Here is a 16,313-nt window from a genome sequence, read left to right on the forward strand (position 1 = left end):
GATCAATATTGATATCCATCAAAGATGCAGAGTCTTGCCCACTTCCAGAGACTATACTGAGCATGTTGGAGCGAGGAGTGATTGTGGGTGTGGGTTCCAGTGACAAGCAGTACATGCGACCGACGACACACATACGAGACTGCTTCGACAAGATATTCATTTACTGCAAATCAGTTCGTTACCTCACCGACAAAAGTGAAGGCAGGGTGGCAGGGGGCTGTAGAAAAGGAAAAGGGTTGAAGGAGTAAAGTAAAGTGAGGTGCGCACGGGCCGTTGTGCCAATAATATTGCTCCACCGCCGATTTTCTAGCCAGTAATGCGTACTCGTAGTTAGTCCAGGGAATAACTCATCACGAAATTTCCCCAACTCGAGAGCTGGTAACGGGCTCTGGAAAAGGGCACAATCCAATCGGCCACAATGATTCGGCACTCCATACAGACAGGCATCGGCCGGGGCAGGCCAGAACTCTCGCGTCTCAGCGAAGGTATCTCATCGACCCTCCGCCAATTTTCCATTGCGCAAGCTCGCTGTGCCCCCGACAACAATGGTGCAACCCCTTCGCCACCGGCCTCAAGCCGCCAGCGATCTGCTGCTGCTGCCAATGAGCTACTCTCCATGAACAGTGGTTCCTCCTCTCCATCCTCTGCGCCGAAACGATCCAGCAACAACAACAGATCAGCTTCGCCACCCTCGGCTGCTGGACAATCTTCTGCGCCCAAGGTTATCAGCATCAACACCCTCCGCGGCGGTTCCCAGGGGCGCTTCGCCGGCTTCAGAAAGGTCTCAGAAGATGAGGCATTCCCGGGCACTCCGACGTACTCACGGTCACCAAGTGGCCCTACCACTACGAGAGGAGGCATCATATCTGGTGGTATCATTCGTGGCGGTTTCCGAGGTCGAGGAGGCGGTAACGCTTTTGCTGCCGGACGGCCGCCGAGAGACGGCGAGTCTGGCGGCGGTGGGTTCAGACCGGCGGCGCGAGGACGAGGGCGCGGACGAGGACGAGGCGGAAGCAGAGGATCAGACGACCGACCCGTCCAAAAAAGACGGGGGAACAGACGCGAGGAGAGGATAGAGCAGCAGGACTACGCGCGGTTCAAGGCGTCGGGCGCCGACGAGGAGCCCGAACTCACATCCTACAACCAGGCCAAGGAGACCGGCGTCGACTTGCCGTTCCAGCCCACCGCGCCGAAGGATCTGTTCGCCGAGCTTGCTGCCTACGCGCCAGCGGTTGGCACGGGCGCCACGCCCCTAGCACAGAGCTCAACCATCATCACCCAGGCCCGCATGCTGGGTGGCGGACGTTCCTTCCACCCAGATGACTGGCCGACGCCCGTCGCGGCCAAGGAGCTCTACCAGAAAGGTCACGGTGTCTTCTTCCCCAGTGCCGAGGCCAAGACTTGGGCAAATAGGCAGACCAGGAGGATGGAGTACCAGAACCCGCCAAAGGAGACCACTACGGCTGTCCTGGATGCGGCCCTTTTGGGCAAGTACGACGGACCCAAGTTCTCCCAGCCTGGAGACACTATCGGTACGGTGGCGAGCTATGTCAAGAGGCAAGGTACCTGGAATGCAGCTGCGGAAAGAGATATCGAGGCCAAGGTCAAGAGCATGTTGCCCGTTGCAAAGGGCCCTGCAAAGACGCAGGTCAAGCGGGCCTAAGAGTATCGCCAGAGCATGTGCCCCGTTGCTCTATAAGTAGAGGCCCGTCCGTCCATATTGTACATCATGCAGCATTGTATCAACATCTGTTTTATACTAGTGTACATGCAACTACACAAATGAATACACATTTTCCCGAGTTGCTCGAGTGCGTTCGTAAATTACCGATCTATTACAGAATTCGTCATGCATGTTTACCATACAGTAGATTTTCTTCCTTCCGTCCTTTCTTTCCTTTCCTTTCCTTAGTTCCCCCCGTTCCCCTCGTTTCTTACTTGCCCTCAGCAGCTTTCATGGCCTCCTTCTCCGCGGCGTCGATCTCGGCAACCTTGGCCTTGATGACCTTGTCGAGCTCCGTGTCGGCCTTCCTCTTGACGTCGGGCAGCATGGCGCCGTCCTTCTTCCACGCCGCGTGCACCTTGTCCCTGCGCTGGCGCACCTGGCGCACCTTCTCCCTCCACTCATGGCAGACGGCCTTGACCCGCCGGACGACGTCCTCGCGCTTCTCCAGCTCCATCTTGAGCACGAGCTCCAGCTCGTTGTCCGGGTCCCGCTGCGGCTGCTGGTTGAAGTCCCGCGACGCCTGGATCGCGCTCATGATGGGCTTGATCGACTCGGCCTCGTGCACCAGGATCGAGATGGTCCGGCCCCCTTTGGGCACCACCTGCGCCAGCTCCCGCAGCGGATACGACGCGCCCCCCTCCTGCTTGTCCGGCACCACCCGCAGCGCCCCGATCAGGTCCGGGTTGAACCGCCCGCCCGCCTTGAGCTTCTTGAGGTTCTCGAGGGGCGTCTCCGAGGCTTTGGCCAGGCGCGATTGCACATCGGCGAAGTCGAGCGGCTCCTCTGGGTTCGGCGTCGGGTGTTGGGAGCTACCCCCTCCGCCGGAGGAGGAGGGTGAGGAGGCATCGCTGCCGCTGTCGCCGCCGCTGCCGGATTTGGACTTGCTGGGCTTGGCGGACGATTTGTCTTTGGTGTTGGAGGCTTGCTTCTCTTCCCTACCCGCTGACTTCTTCTTGAGGCAGGGGGAGCTGCTGTGGAACGGTCGGTATGCGAGGGAGAGGTGCTGCTGTGGGGAGCTTGTCGCTGCTGCCCTTACGGCGGTGCTTGATGGCCGGGCTGCATTTTGGGCGCTTTCACAGTGTTAGCGTGGTACGTTGGAGTGCCTGAAGGATCAATTGGCTCGACGAACATTCCGCGCAGCTCACAGAGAGCTCGGCTTTGGCGTAAGAGCGTTGTGGTGGTGGGTGTGCCTCTCATTGTTGTATGTCAATTGCTGAGATGACAAAGCTTAGGTGCGAATTGAGCTGCTGGGGAGGCAAGCTAATGTTGTAAGATTCTCTACCATTAAGTTTACTGTACGGCCTATGTAGCACTTCCCAAGCGACTGAGCTGCCGGAGCGGGAAAACCGTGTGTCCCGGCTATACTGAAACAAGTTGCAACACGCATTATCGTGTCTTTTTGTTTACGGCTCTCCGAAGATGCATTTGCATGGGAAAGGCCACGCACATAGTTGTCTATACATCGTTGTAGAAGGTTGCCGTTGTGAAATCGCAGTCCGGTGTCCTATGTGCTGTCTCTGACACCTCCTAATTTGCGCGTGAATCGATCCATCTCGCTACTCCGTATACTTACTTACTTTCGCCAACATAGCGATCGCCTTTCCTACCGGTTGGCTGCCAAGCGCAAATCATCAGTTCAGAGACACAAATCTAGACCACCTCGGGAGCCTACTCAGATGGAATGCGACACACAGCCGAACTAATGATGGGTGGAGACGAGGAGCACAGGTAGACAGAGACGATAGACATGAGTATACCGATAAGCCGACAGCTTTCAACCAAGAAGGGGCAAGTCGAATTGGCCTAGTGGTTAGGGCATCTCCTTTACATCATACACATGTATTCGGAGAGGATCGCAGGTTCGATCCCTGCATTCGACACTTCAAATTTTTGTCACAATCATCGACATTCACGATGCGCAGGCCAATTAGCAATCTGCGAACTTTTTGAGTGCATACCAAGTGCATGGAAGGGATCCAGATGTCAAGACTGGTGATCATGTGGGGTCCAGCCGCCAAATTTTGTGTCCCTCTGTTTTGACCTAGACTAGTCTAGGTGAAACCCATTTGTTGTAGTAATATGTCGGTTCAGATGTCTACTGAACCATAATGGCAATTGTATTTACGACACAGTTTGTTTGGATTGAGAACTTCTCATAGGGTGCGACGTAGAGAGCCCTGTACTCGTTTTCCAAGCACTCAAGCTGACACACAACATATGAAAGTGCATCTTGGGAACTTCGTGCTAAGGTGATGCGGCACAACTGAGACGTGCTTGACTGCAAAAAGCATACGATATTGGGTGAGGGCAGGTGAGTTCGACGAAATACCTGCTTTGTACCAGTCATTGTTAGGAACTGATTACTATTATATAGTAAACGTACAGATCACCAGCAACTTGATCGTACGACTCTCTGTTGTAAGTATATCCTACGTATCGCCGCTGATTCGAAGATATTTGGTGTCTTCAATAATATGAGTTATGATGGACTCGGAAATCATGGTTACATGGTCCACGATCAAACAGGGCCAACCATCGTGATTTCAATGGCAGGTTTCAAGATAAACAATTAAGCGTACGACAAATAAGTGTTCTGAGACAGTAGAGGAGTTTGCTCTACCTAAGACACCACCAATTAACGGATGATGATCCTACATCGGTTCAGTTCGACTCTGAATCTGAGAAGCATCTTCTAATTTTCGCCTAGATTGATGGGTCATACCATTATTTTGTCGTGCTTCAAGGCCGATAGGGGGGTTCTTTGCATTTCTCCTCCACTAACACCATGTTATGTCTTCTTCGAGGTGAATCTCGTTGATGCCAGAATCATGTGCCTTACACTGACACTTGTCCAAGAGAAAATGCGCGGATTTTCCGGACGAGCATGTAGAGGTTGACAAGTACTCTTCGTTGGCCCTGCCGTTGATGATTGCGTCGCATCGGTCGGCGTGGGCTGGCATCCAGATTCGCAATAAATCCCGTAGTGCCAAACGAAAGTTTTTCCTCTTTGCCACAGCTGCTAGGTCTGACTCGGGGGATAAGTAGAGTTGATAAACACCTATGTCAGCCTGCTTGCCAACAGATCGTCCATTCGCAAAGAGCGCAATCGGGTACCCCTCGTAAAGGTACTTTTCACGGCCGTTTTGTCTATGAAGCTTTTCAACAGTAGGGTGGACATGTATTTCGAAATCCGCGCTGGAGCCAAATCGCAAGAAAAGGTCTACCCAAGGACCGACACGTTTCCCAAAACGCTCACACGATCCGGCTTGGCTGATCGTCCAACACAGAAACCTCTCCCAGCAGGACTCAGTGACGTCGGCCGAGATATCTCTTCTGGCGTTAGGCGAGACTCCAAGAGTCAGAAGTACATTTGCTGTAAACAGACACTGCTGATAGTGCTCCATATCATAGCTTTGGGCCAAGGCTTGTTCCCATTTCTCTGCAAGTGTCTCTTCAAAAGTTGAAGCGCCTTCGAAAAGGCGAGCGTTGATCAGCCCATGCCTTATGGACCATTCAAAAACACGATATTCACCCCGAGATAGAGCAGCGTCTAGGACAGCGTAAAGGGTATTTCTAGCGATATAATCGTCGTAGTTGAGGTTAGAGTCAACGGCGTCCGTAGAAAGCGATTGTTGTAGATGCATCCGGGTCAAGGACTCGGCAAAATTCTGCAGGAATCCGTAAAATCGGCCCCAGTCTCTACAACCATCAGGTTTCGACTGGGAAATGGCGTCAAATATCCTTTCTAGTTGATAGCCGTGTTTAGGCGATAAGTAAACCGTCTTGTTTTTTCTCCAATAAACCACAGGTCCTGGGGATGAATACGATTTTATTGTGGCCAGGAGGGTCTGACTTAGGATATCGCAAGGATCGAACGAGTGTGTAAAAGGCTCCATGACTTTTTGTATATCTGGGGTCTTCAAAAACTCATATACTGAACGGTGAGTAAATCCAACGAAATCAGTTTCAGTAGGCGGGTGGTCCTTCCGCGACTTGACCTGAAGCATACCTTGACAGCGACCGCCTACTCTTCGGTGTGCCATCTTGTGTCGCACATCAGTTTCTTCTGTTATAGTCCATGTCTCGGGAAGTTGAATAGCAAATTCCTGGTCCCTGGTATACTCGTCTATGTATGACAGTTGTAATATGCTATGAGCATTGAAAGCCTCGGTAGATTTAAGCATCATAATACCAAATAAATTGTAGACGAAGTAACGATGCGAAGGTTTGATAGAATCGAAAAAATGTTGAAATAGCTCCAGAATATCTTTAGGACAGACGTAAACCATTTCGACAATCTGATCCATGTCATCCCCCATAAGAAGCGCCTCTTGAATAGCCTTCAGGACCAGAGATAGCCACAGGAAGACACCTGAAGCACCGTCGACGAGAGACTGGGCAAGTTTTTCAGCTTTGGCCTTCGTGCTACCATTGGAACGCAGGGCAAGCCAATCCCTGTTCGCAGACAGACTGGCGTTCACAAATATCTCCATGTCGGGAGCTGTGAGATAATGTAATTTGAGTTTTGCGCAGTCCGCGAACCCTTCCTCAAAGGCAATGTACTCACGCCCGGACACACATATCTTGAGAGATTGGTTGTTGTCTGTCCATTCAATCAGCTTTTTAACTAATGCACCGTGGTCACCATTATACTCGTCGAGCGCATCGATGAAGAGTAGTATTTTCTTTTTGCCAATGAGTGAATCGTACCGGATCACTGTGTCAAAAGCATTCTTGATATCGCCCTGCTCGAGAAATGTATCCAAGTCTGGCTTATACCTAAGGTGTTCCCATTGAGCGGGAAAGATGGAAGGAATTAGGTCAGGGGCCTGGGAAAGAATCTGGTAGAGCAGCACACGTTTGAGGGCTTCCATGGTATTCTGGTTCTCGTCGGGCTTCCAAAAGAAAAAGGCTGCGATTACTAGAGGGGTTTCGCGTGCCCATGGAGATAAATACTCCCGGATCTTCGCATGGTTGAATAAAGCCTTCATGAGTGTAGACTTTCCAGCGCCTAGCTTGGCTGAGATGTAGAAAATTCCACAGCCATGGCTTAACCAATCGATGAAAGAACTCCTAGCTAGACTTTGTTCCTGCCTCAATCTTGATAGCCTCTTGAGTTTGCCATCTCCAGCTTTCACTTGCGTCTCATCGTCCAAAACCCAATTGTAAGTCTTCTCATGCGCATCCTCGATGGAATCATGCCTTGAGTTCATGTTCGCATTTCGTAAGGCGCCCAAAATCTTCTGCTGCTTTATTTTAAGTACTGCCTCTTCTGGTAGCGCCAGGAGTGACTTCAGTTCGGAAATGGTGTCTCCGCTGAAATGCGATATTGTCATCGTTGAATGCAGCGCTTCTATGCTTTTCTGCAAAGCAGCCAATTCTTGGCCGTGGCAGAAGGCAAGCTCAGCGATATATGAGAGCTTATCATGAGTTTGTTTTCTACGTGTGACATTAGGTGAGGTTCAGATATCTTTGTCTGAGGGGTAACCATCTTCGAATTACGGACTCACTGTACTAAGTACTAAAGGGAGTCGTGTAGTTGCGATGAATGTACACCGGAATAGACCATGCTCTAAACGTACCTGTTTTTGTTGGCAATAAAGACACTAATTTTACTTCTGCACATTTCGAGCTTGGTCTCCAGCTGATCCTTCTCCCGCCCTTTTCGTCGTTGCTTGATGGCGGACCGTATAGCACTGAAAATTGAGCTGGGATGGTGCGTTCTGGCTGTTTTCGCCAGTGTCTCAAGCTCATCCGACAACTCCATACACTCTTCCGCCAAGTCATCAAGAATCTCTTCATCTTCGGACAAAGACAATGGTACATTTCTTGCTTTCAAGCTTTTTGCGAAATACTGCATATGTCTGGCGTCGCGGGCAATGTCTGAGTCTAGGGCGCCAGTGCCGGACTTTTGCAGCCGTTTTGCTTCAACGTAGATCTTGTAGCCATAGTCGACAAATTGACAAATATTGGCCACAAGGCTCAAAGCCGTCAAGCCCTCCATTGCGAGAAGAGCCTCTACGAGCAGAAAACTGGAATAACAAGAAGGTTTGGGAGAGAAAGCCAGGAAAAGCCAATAGGGAGGTGGGGTAGTTTGTTATAAACATCATATAGCTGCATGTTACCTGGTGTGATGAACCTGAATTCCACAAGCATCTTTTTCAGTGGCCAATGGCATCGCCATTTACGCCTCAATCCTGGTGGTTTGATGCATGATGCCACCCTCAACGTTTGATTGCCTCTGTTTTTCATTTTGGGGAGAGGACCGCCATGCTTGGAGCCAAGTCCAAAGTCGAACCGGCCACAAGGCAGACTCGGGTAAAGGTAGTGGTTACTATGCTCGAGTGGCGATATGCAATGTGATATACCGAAATACTGCATGCCCCCACAGCTAGGCTGCCATATGTTGAGTCGAGTCTGCCAAAGTAGGCTGTATCTACGAATTATTCCAACAAATCGCTTGAACTACATTCTTGACAAGTTGATCATTGGAATCGAGTACAGTCGTCCCAACCCAATCGTGATTCTGCCTGGCAAACTCAATCTGGGACCAACTCATGATGGATTCTCACGCGGGGACCAAAACCCCGATTGACAAGGCGTCTCAATTGCGCTCTTTGAGACCAGTCCGCACTGCACAATGCAACAACATGGTTTACACAGACGATAAAGGCGTCCGACACAGCATTTACATGCCGAAGGGTACCATGCAGCTGGCCTGCGACCACTATGAAAATAAGCGATGGGACGAGCTTGCCAAGTTTGACAAATACAGTGAGTTACTGGTGCGATTCCGACGCCTGACTAGCTTCGCCCTTAACTATCTGACAACTTCTGCCTTCCAGCAAACCAAGGTTACACCGAATATGACTTTGAGCTACATGAACAGGAAGACTCTAAGAAGGATGAAGAAACCGGGGAAACCAAGTAGGAATATGGGATGGAGAGGTTTTTTGTCAAAAGGCCGAAATGTCGGGCTTACCGTTTCAGGAAAGTTAGCTCTTTCATGTATAGTAGTTACATACGGCAAGTATTTATGGCTGGGTTAGCCTGATAGACGAGACGCCCTCATCATTATGATCAAAGCACATTGAGCGATCCCAAACCGTGCTGTTAGTCTTATGGCGCAGTCGAATTGTCTGATGGCACTATTTCTCGTGTCAGCACATTGTCATTCAAAGTTTCAGTGGCCCTTCGAGATATGGCTGGAAGGAAATAGCCCGGGCGAAGAGAAAACATGTAGAGAGAATGCTCGTTGCCCATGGGTATACATTGCACTAACCTTGGGTTTATAATACTATACACCTTCCATCTTTCTTCAGTGCTGTTTTGTGTATGGCCTCTCCGTCTCCTCTGACCTGGGCCTGGGCCTGGGTCAAGCTCAAGCAGCGTCATAGGCAAGCTCCAACCGCACAGCCCACCTTGCACACTTCAGGCAGCTTCCCCCATCCCCACTACCGGCATACGTCGTCGTGCCTCGCCTTTGCCTTGCCCTGCTATCGCCCATGGGTAATCCTCCGAGTCCATGTTAACGTGAGCTGGCATATTGATTATAATCTGCACTCTGGATCTTGATACTACGAAAACAAAGCCCATCGACTTCTAGCGACGACTGCTGAGTTCGCAACCAAAGACCACCCACGGGAGTCGTCGGGAACCGCCCCGACCTACCTTAGCCTGCCATGGCCGTCATCGACCAGCACGACAACTTCTCCAACGTCTCATGGCACAGTCAAGGAAACGACCCGGCCGCTGTTGCCGTGGGATCGGGATCGAGCGCCGCCATCCCGGTCTTTGATGACTCTGTGCCCGTTGGCGAAAGCCGCCCAGAGATGGACGAGGATCCCACGAGGATAGACCCCGGCTTGTCCGGCGACGTTCTCCATTGCACAGTGACAGAACCGCGCAAGGAGAGCGACGGAACGAAAGACGCCTTTGTATCATATCTTGTAACCACACATGTGAGTCCATGCATGGCCCCGGGATGCTCGGACACGAGCGGCCTCACACCTCTCTATCTATACCCGCCACTTTACCGAATCTATCGCCCTGGAATGCTGACCCTTCCCCCATCCAGTCCACATTCCCTTCCTTCCAGAAACCACAATTCTCAGCCCGACGACGCTTCACCGACTTCGTCTTCCTCTACAAATCCCTCTTCAAAGACTACCCAGCATGCGCCGTCCCCCCCCTGCCCGACAAGCAGCGCATGGAGTATGTGCGCGGTGACCGGTTCGGCCCCGACTTCACCCACCGCCGGGCCTTCTCCCTGCAGCGCTTCCTGTCCCGGCTGGCCGCACACCCCATCCTGCGCAGAGCCCCCATCCTGCACACATTCCTGGAGAGCCCCGACTGGAACGCCACCATGAAGAGCCGCTCGGCCCGCGGCGGCGTTAACGCTACTGGCGAGCCGGGGAGCGGGGGCGTGTTCGACAACTTTGCCGACACCTTCATCAACGCCTTCACAAAAGTCAACAAGGCAGACAAGCGGTTCATCGAGGTGCGGGAGCGCGCCGACAAGCTCGACGAGGACCTGGGACACGTCGAGAAGGTGGTTGCGCGCGTCGTGCGCCGCGAGGCGGACCTCGAGTCCGACATGCGGGACCTGGCCGAGCAGTTCCAGAAGCTCATCACCCTCGAGCCCGGCGTCGAGACCGCCGTCCGCGCCTTCGCCGCCAGCGTCGAGGACGCGGGCACGGGCCTGAGGCGGCTCAAGGACCACACGGACCAGGACTACCTGGGCAGCCTGAGGGACATGGGGGCCTACAGCGTCGCGCTCAAGAACCTGCTCAAGACGCGGGAGCAGAAGCAGCTCGACCACGAGCAGCTGACCGAGTACCTCAACAAGTCGACCCTGGAGCGCGACGGCCTGGTCTCGGGGTACGGCTCGTCCGGCGCGGGGGGCTTCATCCGGAGCAAGCTCGAGGACGTGCGGGGCGTGGACCACGAGGCGTCGCGGCGGGAGCGCCTCAGGAAGCTCGAGATACGCATCGACGAGCTGACGACGGAGGCGGAGCGCGCCAAGAAGACGAGCGAGATGTTCGACGAGGAGGTCGTCAAGGAGGTCGTGGACTTTGAGCGCATCAAGCGCATCGAGATGAAGAAGCAGTTTGGCGGTCTGGCCGATGCACACGTGGATTTCTACGGCGGCCTCATCGAGGTCTGGGAACGATATGTCAAGGAGATGGAGGGACAAGTTAGTGCGTCGTAATGAGCTGAAATTCTTTTTGGGGGAGGGGAGGGCATCTCTTAAGCATAGCCTTTTGGGAGGGCATGTTCACGATAGGCTTCAAGGCACGAGACACACAGTCTGACTCGAAGCGACGGAAAACTTGAAAGCACGAGGCCATGATTGGTAGAAGGGGCGTTTAAAGGTCAGCAAATTCGCGAGCATGGGCCAAGTAATAATTCACCAGCCTGTATAAATGGCTATCATGAACCAGACAATCGTATTATCCATCAAGTTTCGAGTTGGCGTAAGATGACATCAAGGTGAGAATAGAAATGCTGGTAATGATTGCGTTTTGCCTAATTTCCTCCATGCTCGACCCGTTGCTCCGTAACGCCAGTATGATGATCTTGCAGGTATAATGACTCCACTGCGTTTAGCAACGCCTCACTTCACTCGTAACCACTGCGGTCGCTTCTACCGGCCGGTCAGCAGTCTCGAGCTCGGCTTCTCGTTAACGACCTCGGAAGCCTCGCTGTCCGTACTCCTGCGGGGCACTTGGGCCTCCTCCTCCTCCTCCTCCTCATCATCGCTGCCGCCGGCGAAAGCATCGTACAATTCGCCGCCCCTCTTGCGCTTGTGCTCGGCTCCGCCGGCCAAACCCTCACCTTCTTCCTCGTTGAGTAGCTCGAACTCGTAGGCGTCGCGGGGGCTGTTGCGGAGTTGGCGGCGACGTACGATCCACCACCAAGCACCAAGGCCGCAGACGAAAAGCACAATAAGACCGAGGGCGCCGTACACCCAAGCAAGAACATGCGAGGAAGCACCAAAAGTGGGTAGGAAAGACGGCACCCATGAGCTTGCGGCTGTGGTCTCGGCTGCCTCTTCTTCCGTAGTTCCACTGCTCGTCTCAGACGCACCATCAGTGCCAGCGGGCTTCGTCGGGCGGTGAGGGTGGTCGGTGGGGAGTTCAGTCGGGTGGAGGACTGTGTTGGTCGGGTCAGAACCTGAGGGCAGAGTGGTGGTGCCAGGCGCAAGAGTGGTAGTAGCAATCGCATCGTGGTTGTCATCGTCCTCTTCAGTAGGCATAGGCAGAAGCTTGGCTTTGGAGGCATCAATGGACTGACCCCAAAGCTTCAGATGCCAATCGACGAAAGTTCCGTTATTGGAGTCGACCTTGGTATCGCGAACAATGACAGTCCAGGTACCAACGCCCCTTTCGCCCCTATTGCTTATCAGTATCCAAAGTTGAAAGAAATCAATAAGACGGAACTTACCAATGTGCCACACTCATGAAGGTCCAGTCGTTGTAGCCCTCTGCGCTGGAATCAAGCTTACGGCTAGTCGCGATATGGCTGGTGACACCGTCAGGGCTAATGAGGTCAACACTGAGATCGCCACGGCGGGCGTGCTCGATGTTCATGGTCACAGTAACATGCTCGACGTTTTCAAGGTTGGCCCCCTTCAACATATCCGCCGTGACCTCGAAAGTTGAGGTCAACCCGGTGTTGCCTTGGGGAATCTCCTTGCGAATATGGATCCATGGGGAGAAGAACCAGGACTGAGGCTTCACATTCTTCCAAGTCTTGGCCGCCTCGACAAGCTTCCAGCTGTCAACCTTGCCGTAACCAAAAGTGTGACTGAACTTCTTGCCCAGAGTAGTATCTTGCCATTCTTCCGTATCGAGGTCGATAGGCACGGCACTTTCGATAGCTATGTAGTTCATGTCGCGCCAACTGAGGTCGGGGCGGATTTCGAGCGCGAGCGCGAAGATTCCAGCAGCCAAAGGGGCGGCGGCAGAAGTGCCTCCGTGTCCGCTGTAGCAAGCATTCTCGCCCACATCGGTTGTGTGAATAGCATCACCACTTCCGCTGCTGTAGGTAACAACGAGCTGGGCAGAGCACTTCTCCGAGTAATATGGGTGTTGTCCCTTTCGGTCCAAAGCGCCCACTGTGATACTGTAGATGGAGTTGGTGTAGCCGTCAAAGTTGCAATTGTCATCACTGGCGGCGCCGTTGCCACTAGCGAAAACATAGATAGAGCCAAGTCCCCCACGTCCATTCTGTATTCCGTTCAACATGGCACGTTTGATGAGAATGCCGGGGGCGTCCATTGTCCGACCGTCATCAGGTGGCCCCCAGGAGCAGGAGTAGATCTGGTTATGTTGGAAGTCGTAGTTCATGGCAATGGCTTCGTCGGCATCGCTGATGAGCTTGCTCAGGATTCTGATACCAGCAATCTTGGAGTCATATGCGACCCCAACACCACACACATCGTTCTTGGCTGCGGAGACCTCTCCAGCACATCGGGTGCCATGCTTGTCGTCGGACAGCCTGGGCTTCGGCTCGGCGGTCTGGTCATTGAAATCCCAACTGCCTTGGGGGTAGTAGTTGGGCTTCAGGTCATTGCTGTACATGTCTAGACCGTCGTCAACGATAGCCACCGTGGCGTTCTTTCCGGTGACACCAGACAACCAAACGTCGGTAACGTTGACATCGTGACCAACTTGGACGGGGTTGAACAGATGCCACTGTTCGTTGAAGATGGGGTCCGAGATGCCCAGTTGTTGCATCACGGCTTGCTGCTTGATGACAGCGTTCGCGTCGGCTTCCTGCCGAGCCGCGACTGGATAGAATCCAGCAGGCCGCGGAGGGGGGATTCTTCTTTGCAATGGCTCGTGAAGCTTTTGCTTCTGAGAGAATTTGACAAGATCGAGGTAATCCGTGTCGTCACGCGATCTCTTCCGCCTCCGTTCCTTGACTGCCGCCTTGACGAAATCGTCGTCGTCGCGCTTTGCTGTTGAGAATATGTAGTGGTCCGGCAGATTGCCCATTTGTCCTTCATTCCTGAGACCCAATCTGGTAGCGATGTGGTCTGGCTCTGCGTCTCGCTCGAGGTGTAGGACATAGTAGTCGTTGGAGTCGAAATTCCTCGTTCGTAGGTTAGATGCGGCTCCTAGACCAGCCAGGCTGCCAAGGGCCAACAAAGAGGATAGCTTCATTTCCGGGGGCGGATGCGAATAACGGCCCGTGGTTGTAGCAAGGAATATTAGAGAGAAATCTCAAGGGGCTTGAGGAGATCTCGTCGGGTAAGGGAAGGGACAGTAAGGACACAGCTGACGACGACCATGCGGCAGAGTTGCAGTTGCCCCCTTTCCGTTTCGGTAGACTGGCGGCCGAGGAGATGAAAGTCCAAGGGTTGAAATGCCGTGGAGTAGGGATCAGAGGAAGAATGAGGTTCCTCGAGTGGATAAGAGTAGAGTGTGGGATAAATGCAATACACGTGCCTCGCGAGAAGCACGAATGTTGAAGTAGTAAGAGGCAATATAGAAAGAAGATCAACAATACAGACCAAAAGCCACGGTATGTCGCATTGCGCAAGTCGAGTTCAGACCACTAACCCAGCCTGCCTGTGCTGTGCTGTGCTGTGCCGTATGGGGGAAATGTCTAGGTGTTGTTTCAGGGCCGTTCGCTGCCGCTAGAACTGTTTAGTGGCAGCCTTGCTACACATGTAAAGTTGTTAACCTAGTGGTCTTGCGGGTCGGATGGATTACTTTGTACTTAGCCCCAATACGGGAGGTGGGATGAGGGAGCTGGTCCCTGCTTAGACTGCGGTTAGTGGCAACTGATCCTACAAAGTACATAAGCCCCGTAACTATGCCGTACACAATGCAGTTTCCAAGAATCCAAAAGAGGATACAGAGTACGGGATATTTGACTTGGGACATTCTGCATGCCTAGCTTATTTGCATGACCATGAACAGTTCAAACGTTCAGCCACTCTCGAGGCATCACGAGAGAGACATTTATTCATTGTCAACATCGCTTGACAGAATGCCTCGAGTCGCGCCATGTGTGACAAAGCGTTCAGTTTCACGGGGGCACTGCCTATTGTACTATGTTGCAAGTTACGACGGGCCTTTTTTGTCGCACTCGTCTCGCAAATCTTCTGGACCCCGGGTGGTCCCCCAAGCAGCTATTCAACAGAGACAGTGCTGACCTTTCAACTTTTTGGTAACCTTGGTAGGAACTCGCGAAAGAACAAATCACCAAATCACCAGGCGCGATCGTTTCAGATAACAAGACATGCTCGAGGATGGCATGTTTCGATGGGTCAATGATACGCCTTACCGCTGCCATCAACAGCATGGCAAGATGCAAACCTAAACTTTCTACGCCGCCGAGCAATCCTTCATGCTGAATATCCACAACCGCGTGGCCACTCCAGTGCGCTGTAGGTATCTCAAGCAGAAGACTAACTAGGTTTTGATCCTGTACTAGGCTGAAGACAAAACGGCCTTCAGAAGCTTTTCATGGAATTGCACTTGCAACCGCTGATTACAACCCAGGCACTTGTCCACTGCCAGCGTTTTAAGCCAGATGCAGACGTCTCGGGGGAGGAGCGCTTGCATGGATTGATCTTATAGATACTCCAGTGCAATGTTCATCTTCATACAAGCCGCCACCCTTGTGGACTTCTCCGAAGAGTATAACACTGATCGACACTTTATTTGTCTCATTGAGTTGTCAAACACCAATGACATCAGTCACTTGTTTGTTCCAATAAAAAAAACCTTAAGTTGAATGAATGCAGAAGTGGGCACCTACCACGGCTGTTCCCGTCCTGGGCTGTTCTCTCCATCTCTCGTAATGTAAAGCCTGGCTGTTTGTCCAACCCCAAGAGGCCTGCCAACACATTTCGATACGAGGTATTATGGTACAACTCAGTGTCATCATCACTTCTCCGATATGACATGCATGGGTGGGCTCTTTGAGGGACTGTTATTCCAGCCACCATATTTATGTTTAGGATTTAGACCACTACCTATTCCCTGATTCGTGAGACGTCTGAGCATTCAGTGCCATCCATGACAAAAAAAAGTCTTTGGCACTAGGCTAACAGATGACCAACGCGGATAACTCCATCATTCTGCATCTAGCCTTGAGTCAGATCGCCGAGGCAAAGACTCTGCCCTCGTCCCTTTCTCGTTGGGCTTTGCAACATGTTGATCGAGGTGAGACAAGACCAATCGAGGAGCTCTCTCTGACCGTTGCCCTGGTCTCAAGCCCCGAAACATTGGTCGTGACCACCAGCATATACCCGTACTGTAGGAAACGAAAACCGCGAGATTGCTGCTGGGATCAAGTCAGCATACCCTGCTCCGCCTGCTGCCAGACCGCCGTACTAAGTATGTACCGCATTGGCAGGGTATAGCACAAACCGCCAATAGCTTCCCTGCTGGTTAGCCTTGGAAGCTGGAGGTTCAACCTCGTCAATTCGCAATCATTCTGCTTTTTGAGTATCGTTTGTACAATCACTCACCTCGCTCTACCTGTAAATTTCCAGCTGATCCTGGTCCCGATCTGCATGTGTCACCCCGACATTGGATCTAGCTATGGACACTCGCATTTACACCCA

The 16,313-nt window shown here is 52.4% G+C and overlaps 6 protein-coding genes and 1 non-coding gene across 7 annotated transcripts; 4 read left to right on the forward strand and 3 right to left on the reverse strand.

Moving 5' to 3' along the window:
• The first annotated feature begins 161 nt into the window (after nucleotides 1-161).
• Nucleotides 162-1,895, forward strand: BKA67DRAFT_201023 (uncharacterized protein). Its single transcript, XM_046095417.1, has one exon. It carries the CDS (start codon nucleotides 419-421, stop codon nucleotides 1,661-1,663), a length of 1,245 nt encoding a protein of 414 aa, XP_045962089.1. The 5' UTR covers nucleotides 162-418; the 3' UTR covers nucleotides 1,664-1,895.
• On the reverse strand, nucleotides 1,806-2,985 carry BKA67DRAFT_556576 (ribosome recycling factor domain-containing protein). The gene is made up of 2 exons (XM_046102164.1): nucleotides 2,856-2,985; nucleotides 1,806-2,796 (listed from the first exon to the last, which is right to left on the reverse strand). The coding sequence occupies exons 1-2, from the start codon at nucleotides 2,921-2,923 to the stop codon at nucleotides 1,935-1,937; spliced, it is 930 nt and encodes a 309-aa protein (XP_045962090.1). The 5' UTR covers nucleotides 2,924-2,985; the 3' UTR covers nucleotides 1,806-1,934.
• Nucleotides 2,986-3,518: 533 nt separating this feature from the next.
• Nucleotides 3,519-3,606, forward strand: BKA67DRAFT_t45. Its single transcript has one exon. It is a non-coding gene; the product is annotated as a tRNA-Val (tRNA).
• Nucleotides 3,607-4,503: 897 nt separating this feature from the next.
• On the reverse strand, nucleotides 4,504-7,730 carry BKA67DRAFT_656099 (uncharacterized protein; the record flags this gene model as incomplete). Its single annotated transcript, XM_046106889.1, has 2 exons — nucleotides 4,504-7,165; nucleotides 7,309-7,730. 2 exons carry the CDS (start codon nucleotides 7,728-7,730, stop codon nucleotides 4,504-4,506), a joined length of 3,084 nt encoding a protein of 1,027 aa, XP_045962091.1.
• Nucleotides 7,731-8,376: 646 nt separating this feature from the next.
• On the forward strand, nucleotides 8,377-8,657 carry BKA67DRAFT_656100 (uncharacterized protein; the record flags this gene model as incomplete). Its single annotated transcript, XM_046106890.1, has 2 exons — nucleotides 8,377-8,500; nucleotides 8,572-8,657. The coding sequence occupies 2 exons, from the start codon at nucleotides 8,377-8,379 to the stop codon at nucleotides 8,655-8,657; spliced, it is 210 nt and encodes a 69-aa protein (XP_045962092.1).
• Nucleotides 8,658-9,165: 508 nt separating this feature from the next.
• Nucleotides 9,166-11,160, forward strand: BKA67DRAFT_201007 (uncharacterized protein). The gene is made up of 3 exons (XM_046095416.1): nucleotides 9,166-9,259; nucleotides 9,360-9,687; nucleotides 9,804-11,160. Exons 2-3 carry the CDS (start codon nucleotides 9,409-9,411, stop codon nucleotides 10,935-10,937), a joined length of 1,413 nt encoding a protein of 470 aa, XP_045962093.1. The 5' UTR covers nucleotides 9,166-9,259; nucleotides 9,360-9,408; the 3' UTR covers nucleotides 10,938-11,160.
• Nucleotides 11,155-14,031, reverse strand: BKA67DRAFT_201046 (subtilisin like protease). Its single transcript, XM_046095418.1, has 2 exons — nucleotides 12,173-14,031; nucleotides 11,155-12,120 (listed from the first exon to the last, which is right to left on the reverse strand). Exons 1-2 carry the CDS (start codon nucleotides 13,894-13,896, stop codon nucleotides 11,373-11,375), a joined length of 2,472 nt encoding a protein of 823 aa, XP_045962094.1. The 5' UTR covers nucleotides 13,897-14,031; the 3' UTR covers nucleotides 11,155-11,372.
• Nucleotides 14,032-16,313: the final 2,282 nt, after the last annotated feature.

Source organism: Truncatella angustata (assembly GCF_020726525.1).
Source record: "Truncatella angustata strain MPI-SDFR-AT-0073 chromosome Unknown BKA67scaffold_2, whole genome shotgun sequence".
NCBI lineage: Eukaryota > Fungi > Ascomycota > Sordariomycetes > Amphisphaeriales > Sporocadaceae > Truncatella > Truncatella angustata.

Excerpts from the sequence above, each read along its gene's own strand:
- BKA67DRAFT_201023 (XM_046095417.1), top strand. The coding sequence starts at position 419 with ATGATTCGGCACTCCATACAGACAGGCATCGGCCGGGGCAGGCCAGAA.
- BKA67DRAFT_556576 (XM_046102164.1), bottom strand. The coding sequence starts at position 2,923 with ATGAGAGGCACACCCACCACCACAACGCTCTTACGCCAAAGCCGAGCT. Across the intron at positions 2,797-2,855 it reads CTCTGTGAGCTGCGCGGAAT|CGCCCAAAATGCAGCCCGGC; the intron begins GTTCGTCGAGCC and ends ACACTGTGAAAG.
- BKA67DRAFT_201007 (XM_046095416.1), top strand. The coding sequence starts at position 9,409 with ATGGCCGTCATCGACCAGCACGACAACTTCTCCAACGTCTCATGGCAC. Across the intron at positions 9,688-9,803 it reads CATATCTTGTAACCACACAT|TCCACATTCCCTTCCTTCCA; the intron begins GTGAGTCCATGC and ends TCCCCCATCCAG.
- BKA67DRAFT_201046 (XM_046095418.1), bottom strand. The coding sequence starts at position 13,896 with ATGAAGCTATCCTCTTTGTTGGCCCTTGGCAGCCTGGCTGGTCTAGGA. Across the intron at positions 12,121-12,172 it reads TTCATGAGTGTGGCACATTG|GGGCGAAAGGGGCGTTGGTA; the intron begins GTAAGTTCCGTC and ends GATAAGCAATAG.